Raw genomic sequence first — 21,541 nt, 5'->3', positions numbered from 1 at the left:
CTTAGCTCTAGGGCATGGCCTTTCTGGGGTCTCTGTTGAATGCCTGGGGTGTTCGGTGACATCTTTCACTATGTCTGGTTGGAACCTGCCTGTGTTGAGCCTCATGTAAGCTCAGATCATTTTCAAGCTTTTAGTCTCACAGTGGTGGTTCTTTGCCCCGCCTGCCCTGGTCTTACCCTGCAAATGTGCAGCTTAGTGTTCAAAGGGTCCAGAGGACCCCTGTGCAGATTTCCAGGGTGCTCTGTCTCCAATGCTCTGCCCTCAAATTCCAGCTGCCTCAGCATCCCTGAATTCTGACCTTTGTCTCCTCAGCTCAACAAGCCCACCTGCTCTGTTGGGCTCCTTTCCTTGCACCAGGGTGTAGAAACTGCCTCCATAGTCACAGGGCCCACTTCGTTCACTTAACTGTCCCTCAGGCTCACAGTCCTGCGCCACCTGTTGTCTGGTGCTAGTTGCTTCATAGATTTTGTCCAGTTCTCTCATTGTTCACAGTGAGAGGGCTAGTGTGGTACAAGTTGCTCCATTCTGGTCAGAAGACAGTCTTATGCCTGTCTCTTTAAAGTTTTAGTCTTTTCTTCAGTAATATGTTAACTTTTTTCTTTGAGGACTAGGCTAATACAAAGCCCTCAGATCACTGACCATTAATGCACCTTACGGTCCGTAGGGTTCTGACTGATGGGCCTAGTATATGATTAAGACAGAGGACGGGATGTGGAAGATGAACTCTGGCTTACAGTCTCTTTTTTCTTGCCTGGAATTTGGAATTTGACTTCGTTTTTTAAGAATGGCTTTAAAACTGATAAAGATTTGTTGTAAAAAAATGAAAATAGTTAAAAAAAAAAGTAGGTCCATTGTCCATTCTTTCAGAACTGCTAATTTATATTTTCTGCATCTTTTGTCTGCACATATAATTCATATTTCTACACATCTGTATTTTAAATTAGTTAGAATATACATACACATATATGTATATACTTTTTCTATACTGTTTTTTCCAGTTGATGTATTATTTGTATAGTATTATCCCATGGCATTAAATAGCCTTCTGTAATATGATACTAACCTCCATTGTATTTTGTAGCATAAAGGTATCATCTAATTTCATTAAACTCAAAAAATGTGTTAGGTTTGGGCCTGAGCTAATTATCACATCTGCTTTAAAGATTTGAAATGATCAGTTTCTTTCCTATAGAACTACTGGGGTTTTAGAGTGATAGGAAACTGGCTTGCTTCTTGACTGTCATGTGTGCTGAGATGATGTACACAAAACTGACTGAAAATGGGAGTGCAGAGAGGGCCGTGTCACCCTTAAGTATGCCACCAGGACCCTCCAGTTAGTCCAGGGCACAAGCAGCATTGGTGACACAGCCCTGGTTCTGCAGTGTTTCTAAGTGCCAGGGAAGTCGAAGGACCGTGCTTTGGTGGGAGTTCAGGGGTGCTCAGAGTGCCTGGGGACGGAGCCTCCTGAGAACTGCGTCTGATCCGCCCAGCGTGAACATTTCTGTGGAGGTTTGTGAAGGCAGGTAGGCACTCACACAGTATGCTCAGAAGCATCCTAGCACCCAGCAGCACCTGACCCAGGACTCCTGCCCTGGCCACACTGCACCTGCTGCCGTGGCCACCGCTTCCGAGCTCCCTGACAAGAAGGCCCCCTGGCTCTATCCCTTTGGCACCCGCTTGGTGTGAAGGATATGCCTACATTATCTGCTTCATTGCCTGGCGACTCCCAGGGCAGGCTGACCTGGCACCTGCTCTGTACCGGGTGTTGACTGAGTGAGTGTCACACCCTATACTTGTGGGGTGCTTGCAGGAGAAGTCATTTCTGTGAAGTCTTTCTCCTTAGACACGCAGTTTACAGGTCAGCTAACCATACAGCCAGCGACATCGTGACTGTCTTTGAAACAGTGCCTTCCATCAGGTGGTGCATCATTGAATGTTCTCAAGGGAGGAGGGCTCTGTTGGTCACTGGCCAGCCAGGGGTTGTGTGGTTCTTGTGGATCCAGGCAGTCATGGGTGGTTCCAGTGTGTGGCCTCTGAGTCCTGGGCCTCCAGCAAAACCACAGAGAGGGCAGGCCCTGAGAAGGAGAGAGGACAGGGAAGACATTCTAAGGTGAGGTCAGGGCTTAGCATTTGAGTGTTTGGGTGAGACAGAGGCCATCCTGGGGTTCTGCGGAAGAGGTTCCAGTTTTCTGTGTGTTACCATTTCAGTCTTCACTTCAACCTTCAACAAACCAACCCAAAGCTCAAAAGCCCTGGACTAGATAGTGTATGAATTGCCTTTAAAATTCTCTCAATCTGTGTTTCTTGTATTTGCATCTATAAATGTTATTTTATGTGAAATAGGATCTACTCTTATCTTGACTATCTGAAATACATTCCCTTACCAGTGTTTTCCTTTTCTGGAAAGGCCTTCTTAATCACACGCTTTGACTTGTTTTACTCCTCTTGTGAAGGATCTAGCATGGCGATCTCCAGTCTAGAGTCTGAAGTGTTGCCCTCGCCCCATGGAGATGGAGCTTTCAGTGGGCTGATGGAAAACTCAATTAGGTGGTCACTGTAGGAACACCCAGAGGCTTGGGCAACATGTGTTTGCTGATACTGATGCAGGGTCTGAGATGTTGGGTTTTGTCGCTTTGTTTTCATTGAGTTAGTGAGTAACCTTGGGAATGTGAAATGCAATTCTGCTCCAGGGATGTGAGCCCTGGAGTTCCTGTTCTCAGCTGCTTCCCCCCCTCAGACAGGTACATTGGTTCATAGGATGTGTCCGTGGACCGTTTGTTCTGTGAGTGCTTTGATATTCTTCTAAGCCCAGTAATACTTTGAAATATGCACGTCTGATGTGGCATGATGCCAGGTTGGTGTGGCTTATGTGCTGCTCTCTCCTCTCCTGGGCAAGAGCTTCCTGCATGTGTGGCCCAAAGGGCATTGTCTTCACTGCTTCTGTGAGCCTTCCTGTTATGTGTAAATCTTTTAAAAATAAATGTTAATCATGTTACATAATCATTACACATTCCACGTTTTATTCGTGAGTGTGATTTCAGGTGTACAGTGCTTAATAGCTAGGAAAGGGATTAGTGAGAGCAGGTAAACAGCTTTATTATAGATATTTAATAAAAAATACTGTCAGTTTGTGTTATGACTTGTTAATTTTTTTTTATTTTTTATTTTTTATTTTTTTATTGGGGAATTGGGATGGGAACAGACAAGTTGCTGTCCTTTTGTTCTTCAGTCTAGTTGTGGAGGACGTTGCTTCACTGGCCCAAGTTGGCACCATCATTGCGCTCTTCCTGGGTGAGGCAGATCAGTCGCCGGCTTCTGGACAGCCGCTCACGGCGGCTGCTGGCCGCTCACGCTGGCTGCTGGCTACACACGGTAGCCCATGGCAACCCACTGCCACAGGGGCTGCAGCCTACGCCATCGCCGGCGACTCACGGCAGCCCAGCTCCAGGTTGAGCTGTTGTTCAGCATCTTAGCTGTGGAGGGTAGTGTCACTGGCCCTCATATGTGGGATCCGAACCGGGGCCCTCTGGCGTCCCAAGCCAGTTCTTAACCATCGCACCACTCGTTCGGCCCTGACTTGTTAATTTTTGATACAATTGTGTCCATTTTAATGAGATATGGGGTCTAAATATAAGTAGATATTAATTTTACAACCTAGGAATGCATGAAAGTTTATTAGGTTTTGACTTGGGAGGATTTGTTGATGAGGGATTTTTCTGGAGTTCTCCCCTTAAAGCCTAGAGTGTGGGTGCTGGCCGAGACTACCGTGTGCTGTGCTCTGGTGGGCAGCGCAGGTGCTGGGCCCCACCCGTGGAGCCAGCCGAGAGCTGTCCAGCTGTGTCCTGACCTGTCATGTTTTCTTTTCACAGGCTGTGGCGGTGCCTCAGTGCGGCGGGCAGCTGTGGCTCTTTGGGGGAGAGTTTGCTTCTCCCAATGGAGAGCAATTTTACCACTACAAGGATCTCTGGGTCCTGCATTTGGCCACCAAAACGTGGGAACAAGTCAGGTAAGGCTCTGGGTGACGAGCCCGACCTCTGGGCCCAGCTCCTGTCCCGTGCCAGCATTCCAAGTTCACAGTGATGGGATCAGATCTCATAGAATTCCAGGGCTCCGAGGAGCATGATTGCAGAGCCCCGAGAGACCAGCCTTGCTGGTAACTGCAGTAAGGGAAGAGCTCCTGTTTTCTCTGCTTCCTTCACAGAGAAGCCCGGCCTGGCCACAGCTACCTGATGCCTGGCTCTGTGGAAGGCGTTGCCAGAATTGTAGGGAGCAGTGCTGAACCTGGGCTTATATTCCCGTTCCTCCCTTAGCCAGATTGTAGTACAGTTCTCCTGGGCATATGTTTTATCTCCTTACAGGCAGCGCTGGGTTTCGGCTTGCTGGAATGGAGCTGTGGTATTTATTAAAAAGTTCTAATTGATGTAGAAACAGTGGCGCTGGTGAGAGGAAGGGTAATGTCTTTATATTGCTCTTCAATAAACCAGGCTCAGCCATCAATGGAGCCTGATTTCTGCATCTGTCAGTGACATTGGTATGTGGTTGTCACATTTACCATTGTGTTTCACCACTGGTGTCAGCAGTTAGTGCTGCATGCCTGACTCTTTATGGAGAGACAGACATTATGTCTGCATATAAATTATTTACGAGATGAAGCCCAGGAGTGTGACAGATTGAAAGTACAGTTGGGTGGCTTCATTCTTCTGGCGTGCGCATGCCCGATTGCTGGGCTGTGTGAGCCATGTTGCAGGGTGCCTTCCTCCACTGCTGAAGCAGCAAACCAGAGTTCCCTCGCCTCGGTGGAGCAGGTAGCTGCATTGCGAAATTCAGTAGTAGTGCAAGGTATTATCAGGTTCTGGGACTTTCATCGGAGGGGAGCCTCCCTCCCAGGAGGGTGTATGCTAGGTTGTTTGGTGGTGAGCCTCTTAGGAGACCACAGTGCCAGGCTGTGGAGGCCTGATCTGATGGGCTTCAGGCCTGGAATGAAACTAATGATGTAAAGAGTCCATTGTGCAAGTGGAAAGTGTAAATAGATTCGCCAGCCTGCTGGAGAAGGACTCAGTAGCCATCCGAACTGACCTGAAACCAGAAAGAGCCGTGGTGTGTGCATCACCAATTACGGACTTCATTTTCCTTTCTCTTACTTGCTTTGGGAAAGCATTACCTTAGCAGGCACGCAGTCAAATTATTTTTCATACTGAATTGATTTCATTATGTATATGTTGAAACTTAGTCATTTCCCCCTTAATTTAAAAAGTATTTAGGTCTAGAGCATGCAATCTGTGTTGTCTTGCTTTGTTTCAGTTAGTTTTTTGAAACCCAATTTTATTTATTTGCTTGTTTATTCATGGTTGTGAATTGATTCTTGATATTCTCATAGCATTTTTATCAGCTTTGGCAGTTTTGTCCATAATATATGGATGAAGGAACAGTAAACCTTTCCATGACAGAATATGTACAAATCTGATAGCTCCTCAGCAGGGCCTGGGATTGACGCTAGCACTTCTGTGGGTGGGGGAGTTCCTGCAGTGACATTCTAAGCTCGTTTGGGACAGGCATGTTTCTTGTGGCCTTCTGACTTTTCAGGTTCTATAACATGCATTGTGGGTGTTTGTTCCAAGGAAGCAGGGAGGCACTATTGATGCATGGCCACTCAGGGAGTGCCCTTTGAACAGCAGTTTTGGCCTCTGTCCCCCAGACCGACACGGCCGCCCTCACCTCAGTGTGCGACTCCAGCTGCCTCCCAGTGCTGTCAGCTCAGTTACGCCTATGCAGTATTCAAGGCATCTGTCCTAAATCAGAAATTGTCTCTGATAAATACATCTCTCACCACTTGAATACTTCCTTATTGTAATTAAAAGTGAACTTTTTTTTTTAAAAGTACAGTGTAGAGCCTATTAACTAATGTGAAACTACAAAGATACAATTCAGCTGCCATTTTTAGCCCCTGTATTTTAGTTTAAGTAGAGTGGTGGGGCAGAGAAAAGGTTATGTGCTTTGTTTTTTGTCTAAATTGCTGTTTTTCAGTCCTTCCTTCTGGGCGATGGTCTCTGCTGCTTCATGGGTGAGATGAGCAGAGAGACTGACAGAGCATTGCTTTGAGCTGTTCCCATCGGCGGCCAGGGTATGGGTGCATTTCCCCAGAACGCATGGTCTCTGAGGGCCATGTGGGAGTGAATGTCTGTCTCACTAGAGAGGTGCAGCCTGTTGAGTACAAATCTGGAAGTCGGGAGACAGACGGTCTGTCCCCAGCTCTAACTCTTACTTTCTTTGCCAGGAGTTTTTAAACGACTAGCTTAATTTCTGTGTTTCTGCAGCTCAGCAAAGTTTAGTTACTGCTGCTTCACATATTTATGTTTATGAGATGCTTCATGTTTGAGGCTTGCTCAGTTTTTAAGGCCCCTGATGGGATGTAAAAAATCAGATGGTGTGCATGAGATACTTGATGACAGATGTCCATCTCCCTGTCTTCGTTGTCTCCCGCCCGTACTCATCTTGGGCTCTGTGCTCCAGCCTTTCTAAAATGCTCAGTGTCTCGACCATCCCTGCAGCTGCAGCTCTTCCAACCACCCTGCCCAGGTTTTGTCTTTAAGACCGTCGAGGAGAGCGCACCACTGGTGTAGCCCCTTCTCTTGCTGCTACAGTTGTCTACAACCCACCATACATGGGAAACAAGCGCATCTCGGGCAGGGCTTCTTAAGTCAGTCACTGCACCAGGAGCCACAAGAGATGGACAGATCTGACCATACGAAGTATTGAGTGTTTTATGGGAAATGATGCCAGAAAGTTGAGAATAGTGACAGCTGGGGAGAAAGTGCCTACAATGTAAAGTGAGCTCGTATTCAAAATAGAGGCCTTCTGTAAGGTAGTAAGCAATGAGCAGCTTGGCAGAAAACTGAGCGAAGGACATAAAAAGGCAAGTCACAAATGGCAAACACTAAAAGTGAGTCCTATTCGGTGTCGGCGAGGGTTGGGAAAACAAGGACTTGCGCTGGTCAGAGTGTTGGTAGCATCTACCATTCCATCATAATTTAAATGTGAGTACCCTTTGATTCCCAAATTCACTTTTAGGAATAGACCTTAAAGAAATACTCTCATTTTGTGCAGAAAAGCATGTATAAAAATAATACGAGGTAAGACAATTAAGTTTGTGAACTCTTCCTAGAAAAAGTGCTACATACCTCATTGCTGAATATCACTATGGTTACCTTCAAAGTACTCCCCTTGGGAAGCTATGCACCAATGTCAGTGCCTAGTTCACCCTTCAAAGCAATTTTGGAACTCTTTTTCTGGAATGGCCATCAGAGCTGTCGTCGTGTTACCCTTGATGTCCTGAATGTCATCAAAATGTCTTCCTTTCAGTATTTCCTTTATCTTCGGGTAAAGAAAGAAGTCAGTGGGGACCAGATCAGGTGAGTGGGGAGGGTGTTCCAATACAGTTATTGGTTTACTGGTTAAAAACTCTTTCATAGGCAGTGCCGCGTGAGCTGGTGTATTGTCATGATATAAGCACCATGAACTGTTGGCAAAAAGTTCAGGTCGTCTAACTTTTTCATGCAGCCTTTTCAGCACTTCCAAATAGTAAACTTGGTTAACTGTTTGTCCAGTTGGTACAAATTCATAATGAATAATCCCTTTGATGTCAAAAAAGGTTAGCAACATCATTGCGACAAGTTTGCAAAATTGTCAGACCTTGTATACAAACAAGATGCAGAACAACACATGGCCTGAGAAAAAAGCCTGAGTGTGTATGTGTATAATGTGTGCTTGCAGAGTGGGCCAGAGCACCTGGTGCTTACATATGTGTGTGCACACATGCACACACAGGGAAAAGCCTGTATTATTTCTGTGTTTTCTTCTGATTCATTGATCTTTTGTTTGTGCCTATTCTGGTATCATTTCATTTTAATCATGATGGCTTTATGGTATATTTTGATAGCTGGAGGGTTTTTCCCATTTACTTAAAAAATTTCTTTGCCATGCACTCATTTTTTTCATATGAGTTTCAGAATCAGTTTTTCAAGTTCTAGTGTTAAATATTCCAATGGGATTTTGATTGGATTGCTTTCATTTGTAGATTGCACTTAGGAAGGATGGACATCTTTCTAATCCTCAGTCTTCCTAATCAGGAACATCGTGCTTATTTCCGTTGAGCTAGGTTCATTTATCCTTTAGTAAAGTTCAGAATGGCCTAGAAGTAGACGTGCAAAGCCAAAGGGGTGTATGTGTTCTGAAAGCCTGTTCTCCCCAGGACACTACAAGGTGCCCCACACTTGGTGTGTGAGGCCTGTTTCCCAGCACCCCTCCAGCACACAGCATTCTTGTTTGGGTGCTGGATGTACTTTTTCAGGTACTTCATAATGTCACAGGTACTAGACTTCAGGCTGGCCGCCCCCTGGAATAAACAGTTTTTCTGGCCTTATCTGCACTTGGAAGGGGCACCTTAAATTAAAGCACAGTCAGGGTTTTCCAGCAGGAGTGGCTGGGAGACTTGTCAGCCCGGGGAGATGGCTCAGCGCTTAGAGAATACCTCCATTACTCTATTAGTGATTCTTGGACTTTTGTGCAGCAAGGGCTTTTAAAATGCACATTTCTGTCCTCACCCTAAATATCAAGTCTGATTCATAGCAGGCTTAAGATGGGTCTCAGGCATCTGCATTGTACATTAACCCCTCCCCAGCCCCATCAGCGACTGTGATCTAGTTTGCCCTGCTCTACAGCTGGAGGCCTTGGTTACTGGTCCATTGGCCTTGGCTACTGGTGGGTCTCATGCTGACTTTGAGCATTGTTCACCCATCTGAAAATGTCTGTTGCCCTTTCAAGAAGTAAGAAACCTCATGTAAAATGCCTCTTAGATCCTTAACAATCCAAGTCGTGTAAATATTGCTTTTGTAGTTCACTAATTATTCCAAAATGAAAGCATCACCCAACTGTTGTTCAACAGGGCTGTGCAGGCTTAATTGACACAGCCCAATATAACCGTGGAAAAGTGCAGGTAGACTGGTTATTAAAGTCGGTCTATTGATTCCGGGAGCCAGGTTACAGCATGTGGGATTTTGACTTAGAGCTGCTGCTGCTCGTAATTGGACGTGGATATTAGTACACTGACGTCATGGCCATTATTGAAAGAGGATTGCTGCTGGCAGTTTATCCTCTGTAATTTTTTCTTATTGATCTAAAAGAAAAGGTAAGGAGATTCAGCCAAAATGAAATGAAGACTGATTTTCCATTTTTGGGGAATATCGCTGAGCCTGGGAGAATCCATATGATGTGGGGCTCGACTCACTTGAAAAATACAGGAAGAGTTTACAGTGAACTGAATTTATTTTGTTACCAGGATTTGGCCTAGCACTCTGCATTCATTTTTTAGTAATTGTTTTTCACTCCCATGGGGGTAGTTTTACAGTCCAAAAGACTGAGAGTGAGAAAGGTTATATATTGGGAAAGGCCATCAGAGGCCAAGTTAAATCAGCATCTGTATTTAGCCCCTTTCTTGGCTTTTAAACAGGTTTTTCTTGTGGGAGGGCAGCATGTATTTCCTCTTGCTAGCTGGTGACTTTTGATTTATATGATACGTGTTTTTTCAATGCTGATGTTCTGACTCAAGTTAGGTTTCTGATACAGCAAGTGCGTCCAGTCCATTCGTACATGGGCTGATCTGAAGACACGAGAGCAGGAAAAGGCGGAGCCTGCCCCTGAGTAGTTAGATAAGAGCCGTCCTTCTGAGGTCAGGTGGAGCTGGCTCACCGTCAGGTCACTGAATGGGCGTCTTGACGGAGCGGTGCCTGCGAGGTCCCGTGTTTGGACACCGAGTGTGGAGACGAGAGCACAGGCTCTGAGTCTCAGCCTCCTTGTGCCATGTCCTGCAGTGGAAGCTGAGTGACCTGAGTAGGTCCTACCAGCACCCCAAGTGGTGTCAGAGTGCCTGTGTGTGGGCTTAACAGGGACCAAATGCAGCCATCAGCACCCAGACAGCACCCTGCAGGCCAGAGCACCTCTGCAGCTGCTGTCGGCTCAGGACGGCCTCTCCAGATGGTGCTGATGCCCCCAAAGAGACCAAATGCTGGTTTGGTTTTTTTTTTTTTAAAGTAAACTTTAACAAAGTGAAATATGTAAAAAGAAAAGTACACAGGCACGTGCAGCTTGATGAACTTCACAGAGTAAACGCACATGGGTGCTTTGGTCCAGGAAGCAGCGCTGTCAGCATTTCAGAAGCCCCGCGTGGCCCTTGCAGGTGCTCCCCAGTGCCCACCTCCACACACAGATTGGATTTGCTTGGTTTGAACATCGTATAAGTGGGCTCTTACAGAGTATACTCTGGTGTCTGACTTTTTTCACAGAGCATTATTTTTGTGAGATTCACCTGTGTTGCATGTGGTAGAGTCAGGCTATCTGTAGCATGCCCTGGCAAAACGTTTCTCACACTGGTGGTGCTGGTTTGCAAAACCATGAGCTGGGCAGGAGCTACTCCATCCAAGTCAGTGCATGGCATTTTCAATCTTTTTTTGTTTTTGCCATTTGGGTGGTGGTTCTGTAGCGCTTTTGACAACAAATGGGCACTTAGTAATACCGGGGACTGTATACAAAAAAAATGTATACAAGTGGACACTTCGGTCAGCATTGCTCAAACAGTAGTTCACCGTAATCAGAAGTGTCTGGACGCTGATAGTAACCACTTTGAGCACCTCTTGTAATTGCAGAAGTCAAACATGACTTGTATTCATCTTTTATTATTGGTCTACACCGAGTATTACAATTTTAATAGTTTTTTTCCTTTCTTAAAAATGTATAACTTTTTTTGGCACCCTCTGTATTTTATTGTCTTCATTTATGCACATTCTGCATTCTGTCAACATTTACTTGACATCATCACGGTTTGAAAATGAGAGGAAAAATCATAGGGTTACTAACACCAAGAAGACCAAATCTTAAATGAAACGTCAGCATCGGCCCCCACATTTTACACTGGATGTGTATGACCAGCTTTAAAAGCTATTTTGAGGTTCCCTTTGGCCCCTATTTTCAGTGGGAGGTGCCTGCAAAACTGCCTTGATTAAAAAAAAAGGAGGGGCCTTATTTGGCAACATGGATTCTGCATACTGACTTTTTACTTTTTTAAAATATATGTGTACAATCTCCTCCCCTTCCCCAACTGCATTTCCTCCAGGAGGTAGGGAAGGAAAGTGGGTGGGTGTGGTTTTTTTTTTTAAGATTTTATCGGGGAAGGGGAACAGACAAGTTGCTGTCGTTTTGTTCTTCAGTCTAGTTGTGGAGGACGTCGCTTCAATGGCCCATGTTGGTATTATCATTGTGCTCTTCCTGAGTGAGGCAGTCGTTTGCTGGCCACTGGACAGCTGCTCACGGCGGATTACGGCAGCTCATGCCAGCTGCTGGCCACTCATGCTGGCTACCGGTCATTCACGGTAGCTCACGGCAGCCCACTGCAACCCACTGCATCAGGGTCTGTAACCTATGCCGTTGCCTGCGACTCACGGCAGCCCAGCTCCAGGTTGAGCTGTTGTTCACCATCTTAGCTGTAGAGGGCGCAGCGTCACTGGCCCTCATGTGGGATCCGAACGGGAGCTCTGCTGCTCAGAGCTGGCGTCCCAAACCAACTCAACCAACGCACCACTCGGCCAGCCCGGGTGGCTGTGTTTTATATGTGTGTGCACCTGTATGGGTTTGAGGGACGTTAGACACCAAAGACGGGACTCAGCAAATGCCCGCCTGCTGTGTCACTCACAGTGCAGAAGCTTTTACTATGTTTCACAGTGAAAGACCCGCAGTGGGGCTGGGAAGACGGAGATGTATTTAAAGACTTATATTTCCCCTCCCATTTAAACAAATGAATGGCTGATAATTGAAGGTATATCTGTGATTATCAGCAAGAGCAACCTTGACATAGTGAAACACTGAAATGGCTAGTTTCATAGCTGCTCAGGCTGCTATAACAATTCCATAGACTGGGGGGCTTAAACAACAGACATTGAAATTGATTTCTTCCAGTTTTGGAGGCTGGAAGTCTCAGATTAAGGCACTGGCGATTCTGTGTCTGGTGAGGGCCTGCTTCCTGGTTCATAGACGGCCATTGTTTCGCTGTGTCCTCACATGGCCTTTCCGTGCTCATGGAGAGAGTTCTCTCTTCCTCTTTTCATAAAGGCACTGATCCCCTTGTGGGCGTCTCCTGCTGTCCCCGGAGTATAGACTGGAGCGCGCCCCTGTGAGTCATGGCAACCAAGGCTGTGTGCGTGCTGAAGGACAGTGGCCTGGTGCAGGACACCATCTACTCACATGGAAGAGAAATGGGCCAGTCGTAGTCTCGGGTCCGTCACAGGATTGACTGAAGGCGAGCATGGATTCCATGTCCATCAGTTTGGAGATAATACACAAGGCTGTACTGGTGCAGGTCCTCATTTTAATTCTCTGTCCAAAACACACAGTGGGCCAAAGGCTCAAGAGAGGCATGTTGGAGACCTGGGCAATGTGACTGCTGGCAAAGATGGTGTGGTTAATGGTCTACTGAAGATTCTATGCTCGTACTCTCAGGAGGCCATTCCATCATTGGATGCATAATGGTGGTCCATGAGCAACCAGATGACTTGGGCAAGGGTGGAAATGACGAAAGTGAAAAGACGGGAAATGCTGGAGGCCGTTTGCCTTGTGTAATTGGGACCACCCAATAAACATTCCCTAGGATGAGGTCTGAGTCCTAGTAACTCATCTGTTACCTTGCTAGTTGTAGAAATTTAAGTTGATAAACATTAAACACTGGAACCTTAAAATAATAATAATAAAGGCACTGATCCCATCATGGGAGCCCCACCCCCACGACCACATTTAAAACCTAATCACCCCCAAAGGCCCCACCTCCGAAGACCATCACACTGGGGGGTAGGGCTTCAATATATGAGTTCTGGGGTGACACAAACATTCAGCCCATAACAGCTAGCACCTGGTGTTTGCAGTTATCTTTCCTTTAACAAAGGTTGGTGTATCAGTGAGGGCCTAATCACGAAGACACGAAGCATATTGGTCATTCCTGTGATGGAGAAAGCCAAGCCAGCGGGGACAGCGAGAAGCCACATTGCACTGCTGGACTGTGGGGGTGGGGGTGTCTGGAGATGGAGGAGATGCCAGTGCTCCTGAAACGGTGCCGTGGCGAGGCAGGGGCAAGGGGCCATATCCTTCTTCCCTCGCTGTCCTCCCTGCACCCCCAGGCTCCCACTGGTGCCTGTTGCTCTGGTGGGACTTCTCTGTGATAGCGAGCAGATCCAGGAGCCGTGAGGGAGGAACTGCATGTGTAGCCAGACAGAGTGCTCAGGCACTTTTGTCCCCTCCTGCAGTCTTAGGTCCGCCCTACCAGTTCAGGTTGCCTGTTTATTAGAGCTTAGTTAGGTCTGCCTGCCACACTTCCACACTGAAAAGCTAGCATTTCTACAGATGAACCCCATTTTCCTCCCTTATCCCCTGGAGGAGATGCAGTTGGACAAGGGGAGAAAGATTTTGGCACCCTTTCTCCATTTATTCCTAAAACTGGTGCCATCCTAGCTAGTCATCTGTGACTCGCAAACCACACACAGAGGGAGGCCAGGCTACTTATAGAACTGTTATTTTCAGATGTCGTTCACATACCAAAAAAATTACCCTTTCAAAATGTATAATTTGATGGTTTTTAGCATATTCACAGAGTTGTACAATCATCACTTCTATATAAAGTTAAAGTGTTTCCATCACCCCAAAAAGACTCCATTCCCACTACCACTCACCCCCATTCCTCCTTGCCTCTCGTCCTTGGTAACCTCTAGTCTGCTTTCTATCTCTGGATTTGCCTATTCTAGGTATTTCATGTAACTAGAATCCTATAACATTTGTTCTCTTGCGACTGGCCTACACTTAGCATAATGTTTTTAAGGTTCATCCATTCTGCAGTATGTGTCAGAATTTAATTCTTTTTTATAGCTGAATAATATTCCATTGTTTGGATGTACCACATTTGTTTATCCATTCATTCATTGATGGACATTTGGGTTGTCTCCACTTTTCTGCTCTTGAGAGTAATGCTGCTGTGAACATTTGTGTACAACTAATACATTTTTATATGTATCGAAGCACTTAGTAGATAATCAGTAAAATTGGTTAAGTGAAAAATAATATACATAAATGTATGAGTGTATGTGTGTGTGTGCGTGCGTGTGCACTGGTTTCTCTTGATTTAGGCACGGAGCAAACATTTGGTCTTCAGCTAAACCCACTGACTCAGTGTCTGTATCTTAAAACTGTGCCTGAGAAAAGTTGACGTCCTAGAAAAGAAGAATCATTAGCAGAATGATTCAGAGTTACTTATATAGTTCTGTTGAGGAGGACAATCACGAGTTAGCTGAAATCAGACCATGCCCCACAATTGTAAAGTATGTGAATCTTGGGGTATGAAACATGCATATGGAAATGGATACACATGTCTGTCCTCTAGTTTCTACAGTGAGCTTGTTGGGCTCATGGGCTGAGGCTCTCTGGACTTCACAGTGAGGCAGGTTTTCTTAACAGCCATGCAGCAACTGCGAGTGAAGCCAGGAACCCCTGCTAGTGGGAATGGAAGCTTGTGTGGACACCCTGCCCCTTCACTGCTGATTGACGATTGTGTCGATGTGCTTGTGTGTAATAAGGAGGAGGGGAGGACCAACACATAGAGAGCATTTGACTGATTTGTAGGAAGGCAAAAGATGTGTGAAATTGGAGACTGTCATTAGGGTAAGTGATCAGTTTTTTGGCCCGGAGATTTTATTAGTGGGAGAACTCCGACTTCATTTGGGACAGCTTAGTGTCTTAATCAGTGGTTGAAAGTACGGGTTCTGGAACCAGACTGCCTCGATTTAAATTCCAGCTCTGCCGCCGACCAGCTCAGTATGTTTCTTGACTTCTAAGCCTTGATTCTTCTCATCGGTAAAGTGGGATTAAAGATAATACCTGAACCGTGCGGTTGTGAGGAATAAATGCCCATAGCATGGAATAAACACTCCGTTAGTGGGAGTTTTCTTAATAATAGTTAAAATAAAAATAAAACCAGGACACATTTGATAGGCTGCCTGGATTCTAGAGACTGCTACTAGTTTCTCCGTATGATGTAATAAAATACCCTGTGCTTACTGAGTCCCAAGTTTGTTGTTTGATTTAATACTTGGGAAAATGGACCAAATGCCAAAGTCACACTGATTGGGTCCTGTTTGGGCCATGCTGTAACCAGTCATGGAGGAGGAGCCTTTTCTAGTCCAAGGATGAGCCCCTAGACTCAGATCCCTATTGGGTCGGCCTGTGTGACCTTGACTCTCAGGGATTACAAGAGAAATTGTTCCTTTGCTTAGTAAATGTCTCGGCGCCGTCTGTTATGGCACGGTACTATGGCTATAATTTTGTAAGGTGTAAACTTCGAAATACCTCAGGGGAGCATTTGCGTATCCAGTGCTTAACACTTTGTTTATGTCTAAGCCCAGGGAGTTATTTGATGCTTGTGCATTTTCTATAAATGTCACCACAGTGGCCCGTGAGTGACAACTCGCCCTCTTGGAATGGCGTTCTGCACATAACTCAGATGCACTGAAAGTACTCCCACAACATTACACATGTATTTTTGTGCTGTGTATAGATCAGGCAGAGTACGGCATGGTAATTTTTTAAGACTCCATATTTAGGAGTGATGGCAGTTGAAAAGTGCCTGTTGGAGATTCAAATATAAACAGGCTTTTTTGGGTGGCTTTATTTTTCTAAAGGGGTATGTGTAGTCTTTTTATAGAAAAATTTTCCCTTTTTGGTTACAAAACACATTGGTACTTGACTACTGTCACAAAAACTATTATAAATTGAGTCCTCTGTGCCTGGCTCCCTGGAGGACAAAACCCCCTTTGGATTAGTAGGCAGAAAGCCGACAGGAGGCCCTTTAACCGGGCTGGCGCATCTCAGCTACAGGGAGTCATTTAAAGATGACTGCTTGCTGACGCTGCTTCCGTAGGTCACTGGGCCTTTAGATTCATTGTTAGTGGACTAACCTTCGTAGCATTCTGGTTCTCCTGTGTAACTTTTTTTGAAGCGACCATACTAGTTTAGTTGTTAAATGAAAACCTGTTCCCCACATTGTACTTCTAAAGTATTACATCAGAAAACTTCTCAGGGGCTGGCCGAGTGGTGCATTGGTTAAGAGTTGGCTTGGGAGCGCCAGCTCTGAGCATCAAGGCCCCAGTTCGGATCCCACACGAGGGCCATTGACGCTGCGCCCTCTATAGCTAAGATGGTGAACAACAGCTCGACCTGGAGCTGGGCTGCTGTGAGATGATGGCAACGGTGTAGGCTGCAGCGGGGCTGCAGTGGGCTGCCATAAGCTAGTGTGAGTAGCCGGCAGCCAGTGAGAGCTGCCATGAGCCACCATGAGCTGCCGTCCAATGGCCAGCGAGTGATCTGCCTCATTTGGGAAGAGCGCAATGATGATACCAGCATGGGCCAGTGAAGTGGAGGCACAACTAGACTGAAGAACAAAAGGACAGCAACTTGTCTGATCCCCTTCCCCGGTTCCCCAGTAAAATCTTTAAAAAAAAGAAGAAAAGAAAACTTCTCAGAAGGGGAGTTTGCGTCTTGCTCAGCACAGGTGGTGGTTTCCTTCTTATCAGCTTCTCCAATGTGCAGCCGTACTGTGTGGCCCGTCTCAGCACCAGCACAGAAGAAATGGAGATGCACCATTCACATTAGCCTGTGGAATGGGGCCAGCTCCTAGGAGAGCCCTGCTCCACCACACACAGTGCCCCATGAGGCCATTGGCCAACGACCTGTGGATGATGGTGTCATGGCATACCCAGACCCTCCTTCTGAGTTTTTTCCATTTGGTATTTTTATCATGAATTTGGATAAGAAAATATGCTTACTAAATTTGTGGGAGAGCAAATAAGTTGGTTGACAAATTCAGCATCCAAAATTATCCTTGTGGACCAAATCTAGCAAGAAGTATTGAAGTGGGATAGATTTCCCTTGTAGATAGCATGTAAACATAGGATTAAGATATGACAAAAAAGAAAAAGGCTGCCTTTGCTCGTGGGAGAGAGGAATTTGGGAACTGTAATCCTGGTAGGCATCAGCATATGAGGAGGCTACCTGGAGGCCAGTGCTTAAAGGTCGATTAATAGGCTGTGGAGTCCAGAAACAGGTATTGATGACTTTTGGCTTTCTGTGGATGAGCACATGGTCATTTTGAATGACACAGTAAAAGGGACATTAATAAACCAAGGGCATTAAGGGAGAGAGACCAGTATGATCAAGCATTTGAAGAAAGGTGAGAAGAATGGAATTTGGTCTGGATTGGAATATGGGAAGACCCTTGGAGGGGGGGAGACCTCATAGCGACATGTGTTCATCTGAAATTTGCTGAAGAGGAGATTAGAATTGGGTAGCTGAAGCTTCCTTTTTACTATGAGATTCTGCGTGCTGATACATTGTTTAGGGCGCCTGGTTTGGGGGAAGTTGTATAGAAAGATGCATTATGCAACTGCGGTTCAGGCTGCAACTGTCCTTTGCAGCCTGGAGTTGTTGAGGTCTTTGGAGGTGGTGGTGCTGGACTTGACAGTGGGATCCTCTAGGTAGGAGCGCCAGGCCTAGAGAGCAACCAGTACACATGCAGTGAGCAGAGGTACGGGGAGGGGAAGGGTCGGTGTGTATGTGTTAGGGGGTTGATTCCTATTGAGGAAGAATCTACGGGTGTGCCCAAAGGACCATGGTGGCTCCTTTTTCATCAGGTTTCTTTTTTTCTTATTGTTGAGTTTTAAGAGTTGTTTGAATATTCTGGATAAGAATCTTTTATCAGAAGTGTCTTCTGCAAATGTTTTCTCCCAGATTGTGGCTTCTCTTGTAATTTGCTTGATAGTGTCTTTTGCAATGCAGAAGATTTAAATTTTAATAAAGTCCAGCTTTTCAATTATTTTACATTTAGTTCTATGATCCATTTTGAGTAAATTTTTGTGAAGGGTGTAAGTTCTGTATCTAGGTTAATTCTTTTGCACGTGAATGTCTAGTCAGTCCAGCGCCGTTAATTGAAGAGACTGTCTTTGCTCCTTTGTCCAAGATTAGTTGACTATATTTGTGGGGGTCTGTTTCTGTTTCATTGATGTATTTGTTTATTCTTTCACCAACACCACACTGTCTTGATTACTGTAGCTTCATTATAAGACTTGAGCTGAGGTAGTGTTAAATCGTTCAACTTTGTTCTCTTTTAATATTGTGTTGGCTATTTTGCCTCTTTTGCCTTGCCATATAAACTTTAGAATCAGTATGTTGGTATCCATAAAATTATTTCCTGGGATTTTGATTGGGATTACATTGAATTTATAGATCAAGTTGGGAAGAATTGACGTTTTGACAATAGTGTTTTCCTATCCATGAACATAGAGTGTCTGTCCATTTATTTAGTTCTTTGATTTTGTTCATCAGAGTTGTGTAGTTTTCCCCATATAGATCTTGTACATATTTTGTTCGATTTATATTTAAGTATTTTATTTTTAGTGTGCTAATGTAAATTGTATTACTTTAATTTTAAATTTCACTTGTTCATTATTGGTATATAGGAAAACAGTTGACTTTTGTGTATTAACTTTGTTGCCTACAACTTTGTGAGCTTTCTTTTCAGTTCTTTTGGGTTTTCTTCATAGATGGTCTTGTCATTTGCAAACAAAGACAGTTTTATATCTTCCTTCCCAATATGTATAATTTTATTTCCTTTTCTTGCCTTATTGCATCAGCAAGGACTTCCAATATGATGTTGAAAAGGAGTGGTATGAGGGGCATCCTGATATTAGTGGGAAAACTTTGAGTTTCTCATTATTAAGTGTGGTATTAGCTGTGGTTTAGATCTTTTCAAGTTTAGAAAGTTCCCTTCTATTCCTAGTTTACTGAGAGGGTTTTTATCATGAATGGGTCTTAGCTTTGTCAAATGCTTTTTCTGCATCTGTTGATATGATCATGTGATTTTTCTTTTTTAGTCTGTTGATGTGATGGATTATTTTAATTGATTTTCAAATGTTGAATACTTGCATATTGGTATAAATCCCACTTGGTCACATTTTGATACTTTTTGGGTTCAATTTGTTAGTATTTTGTTGAGGATTTTTGCATCTGTGTTCATGAAAGATATTGGTCTGTAGTCTTTTCTTGTGATGTCTTTTTCTGGTTTTGGTGTAAGGGTAATGCTGGATAGAGGATAGAAGATGATAGAAGAGGATAGAGATAGAGGATTGGTATAATTTTTTCCGTAAGTGTTTGGTAGAATTCACCAGCAAACTCATCTGAGCCTGGTACTTTCTGTTTTGGAAGGTTATTAATTATCGATTCAATTTCTTTAATAGACATAGGCCTACTAAGAGTGTATATTTCTTTCTTTTTTTTAAGATTTTTATGGGGGGAATTGGGGGGATGGGAACAGTGCTGGGGAATTGGGGGAAGGGGAACAGACAAGTTGCTGTCGTTTTGTTCTCCAGTCTAGTTGTGGAGGACGTTGCTCCACTGGTCCAAGTTGTCACCATCATTACTCTTTTCCCGGGCGAGGCAGATCAGTCACCGGCTTCTGGACGGCTGCTCACTGCGGCTGATGGCCGCTCATGCTGGCTGCTGGCTACACATAGTAACCCATGGCAACCCACTGCCACAGGGCTGCAGCCTACGCCATCGCGAGCGACCCATGACAGCCCAGCTCCAGGTTGAGCTGTTGTTCAGCATCTTAGCTGTGGAGGGCAGTGTCACTGGCCTTCATATGTGGGATCCGAACCGGGGCCCTCTGGCGTCCCAAGCCCCTTCTTAACCATCGCGCCACTCGGCCGGCCCTTAGAGTGTATATTTCTTTTTGTGTGGGTTTTGGCAAATTGTGTCTTTTAAGGAATTGGTCCATTTTCTTTGGGTAATCAAATTTGTGGGCATAATATCCCTTTATTATCCTTTTAATTTCTGTGGGATCTATAGTGATGTTTCCATTTTCATTTCTTATATGAGTCATTTGTGTCTGCTTTTTTTTTAGTTAGCTTGGCTAGAGGCCTATCAATTTTATCAATCTTTTCAAAGAACCAGCTTTTGATTTTGTTGATTTCTATCTATTGACTTCATGTTTTCAGTTTCACAATTTCTGCTCTAATTCTTGTTTATTTTCTTCTGCTTACTTCGGGGTTTGTTTAGTTTCCTCCCTTTTTCTAGTTCTCTAAGGTGGAAATTTAGATTATTGATTTTAGATCTTTATTCTTTTCTAATATGTGCATTCAATCCTATAAATTTCTAAGCACTGCTTCCCCTACATCCCACAAATTTTGATAAGTTGTGTTTTCATTTTAATGTAGTTAAAAATATTTTAAAATTTCTCCTTTGACCCATGTGTTATTTAGAAGTATGTTGTTTAATCTCTGTGTATTTTAGGATTTTTCAGTTATCTTTCTGTTATTGATTTCTAGTTTAATTCCATTGTGGTCTGAAAGCAGACATTGTTTATGATTTTTGTTCTTTTAAATTCATTACGATGTGTGTTCTGGCCCAGAATATGGTCTGTCTTGTTGAATGTTTTATGTGAGCTTGAGAAAAATGTGTATTCTGCTGTCGTTGGATGAAGTAGTCTGTAGATGTCAATTATATCCAATTGATTGAAGATGTTGAGTTCAACTATGTCCTTACTGATTTCTGCTTGCTTATCTGTCCATTTTTGAGAGGCATTGATTTCTTCAACTGTGACAGTAAATGCATCTGTTTCTCTTTGCTGTTCTATTAGTTTTTGCCTCATATAGCTTGATGTTCTGTTGTTAGGTGCATACATGTTAAGAATTATGTCTTTTTAGAGAATTGACCCCTTTATAATCATGTAATACCTTTGTAAAATCCCTGATAACTTTCCTTGCTTTGAAGTATGCTCTGTTCAAACATAATTTAGCTACTCTCACTTACCTTTGATTAGTGTTAGCATGGTATATTTTCTACATCCTTTTATTTTTAATCTATATGTGTCTTTATTTTTTTTTAGTTTTTTTTTAATTTTTAAAGATTTTATTGGGGAATTGGGGGAGGGGAATAGCATTGGGGCGTCGGGGAAGGGGAACAGACAAGTTGCTGTCCTTTTGTTCTTCAGTCTAGTTGTGGAGGACATTGCTTCACTGGCCCATGTTGGTATTATCATTGTGCTCTTCCCGGGTGAGGCAGATCAGTTGCCGGCTGCTCATGCTGGCTGCTGGCCACCCACGGTAGCTTATGGGAGCCCACTGCAGCCTACGCCCTCGGTGACTCACAGCAGCCCAGCTCCAGGTCGAGCTGTTGTTCACCATCTTAGCTGTAGAGGGCGCAGTGTCACTGGCTCTAATGTGGGATCCAAACCCGGGCCCTGCTGCTCAGAGCTGGCGTCCCAAGCCAACTCTTAACCCACGCGCCACTCGGCCAGCCCAATCTATGTGTCTTTAAAGTGGGTCTCTTGTAGACAACATATAGCTGCTGGCTCTTGTGTTTTGGTCTAACAATCTCTGACTTTTAATTGGTACATTTAGACCATCGA

At 44.5% G+C, this 21,541-nt stretch overlaps 1 protein-coding gene and 1 pseudogene across 1 annotated transcript in view; both read left to right on the top strand.

Annotated features, from left to right (window-relative positions):
• KLHDC4 (kelch domain containing 4) overlaps positions 1–21,541 on the top strand; it is a 52,268-nt gene that overhangs the window by 12,835 nt on the left and 17,892 nt on the right. The window contains exon 5 of the mRNA XM_019635099.1: positions 3,870–4,006. Coding sequence (XP_019490644.1) covers positions 3,870–4,006 — 137 coding nt within the window. The remainder of the gene's footprint in view (positions 1–3,869; positions 4,007–21,541) is intronic.
• LOC109378289 (superoxide dismutase [Cu-Zn]-like) lies at positions 12,225–12,680 on the top strand (annotated as a pseudogene).

Source organism: Hipposideros armiger, unplaced genomic scaffold (assembly GCF_001890085.2).
Source record: "Hipposideros armiger isolate ML-2016 unplaced genomic scaffold, ASM189008v1 scaffold_19, whole genome shotgun sequence".
Classification (NCBI taxonomy): domain Eukaryota; kingdom Metazoa; phylum Chordata; class Mammalia; order Chiroptera; family Hipposideridae; genus Hipposideros; species Hipposideros armiger.
This window is presented reverse-complemented; position numbering and strand designations above follow the sequence as displayed.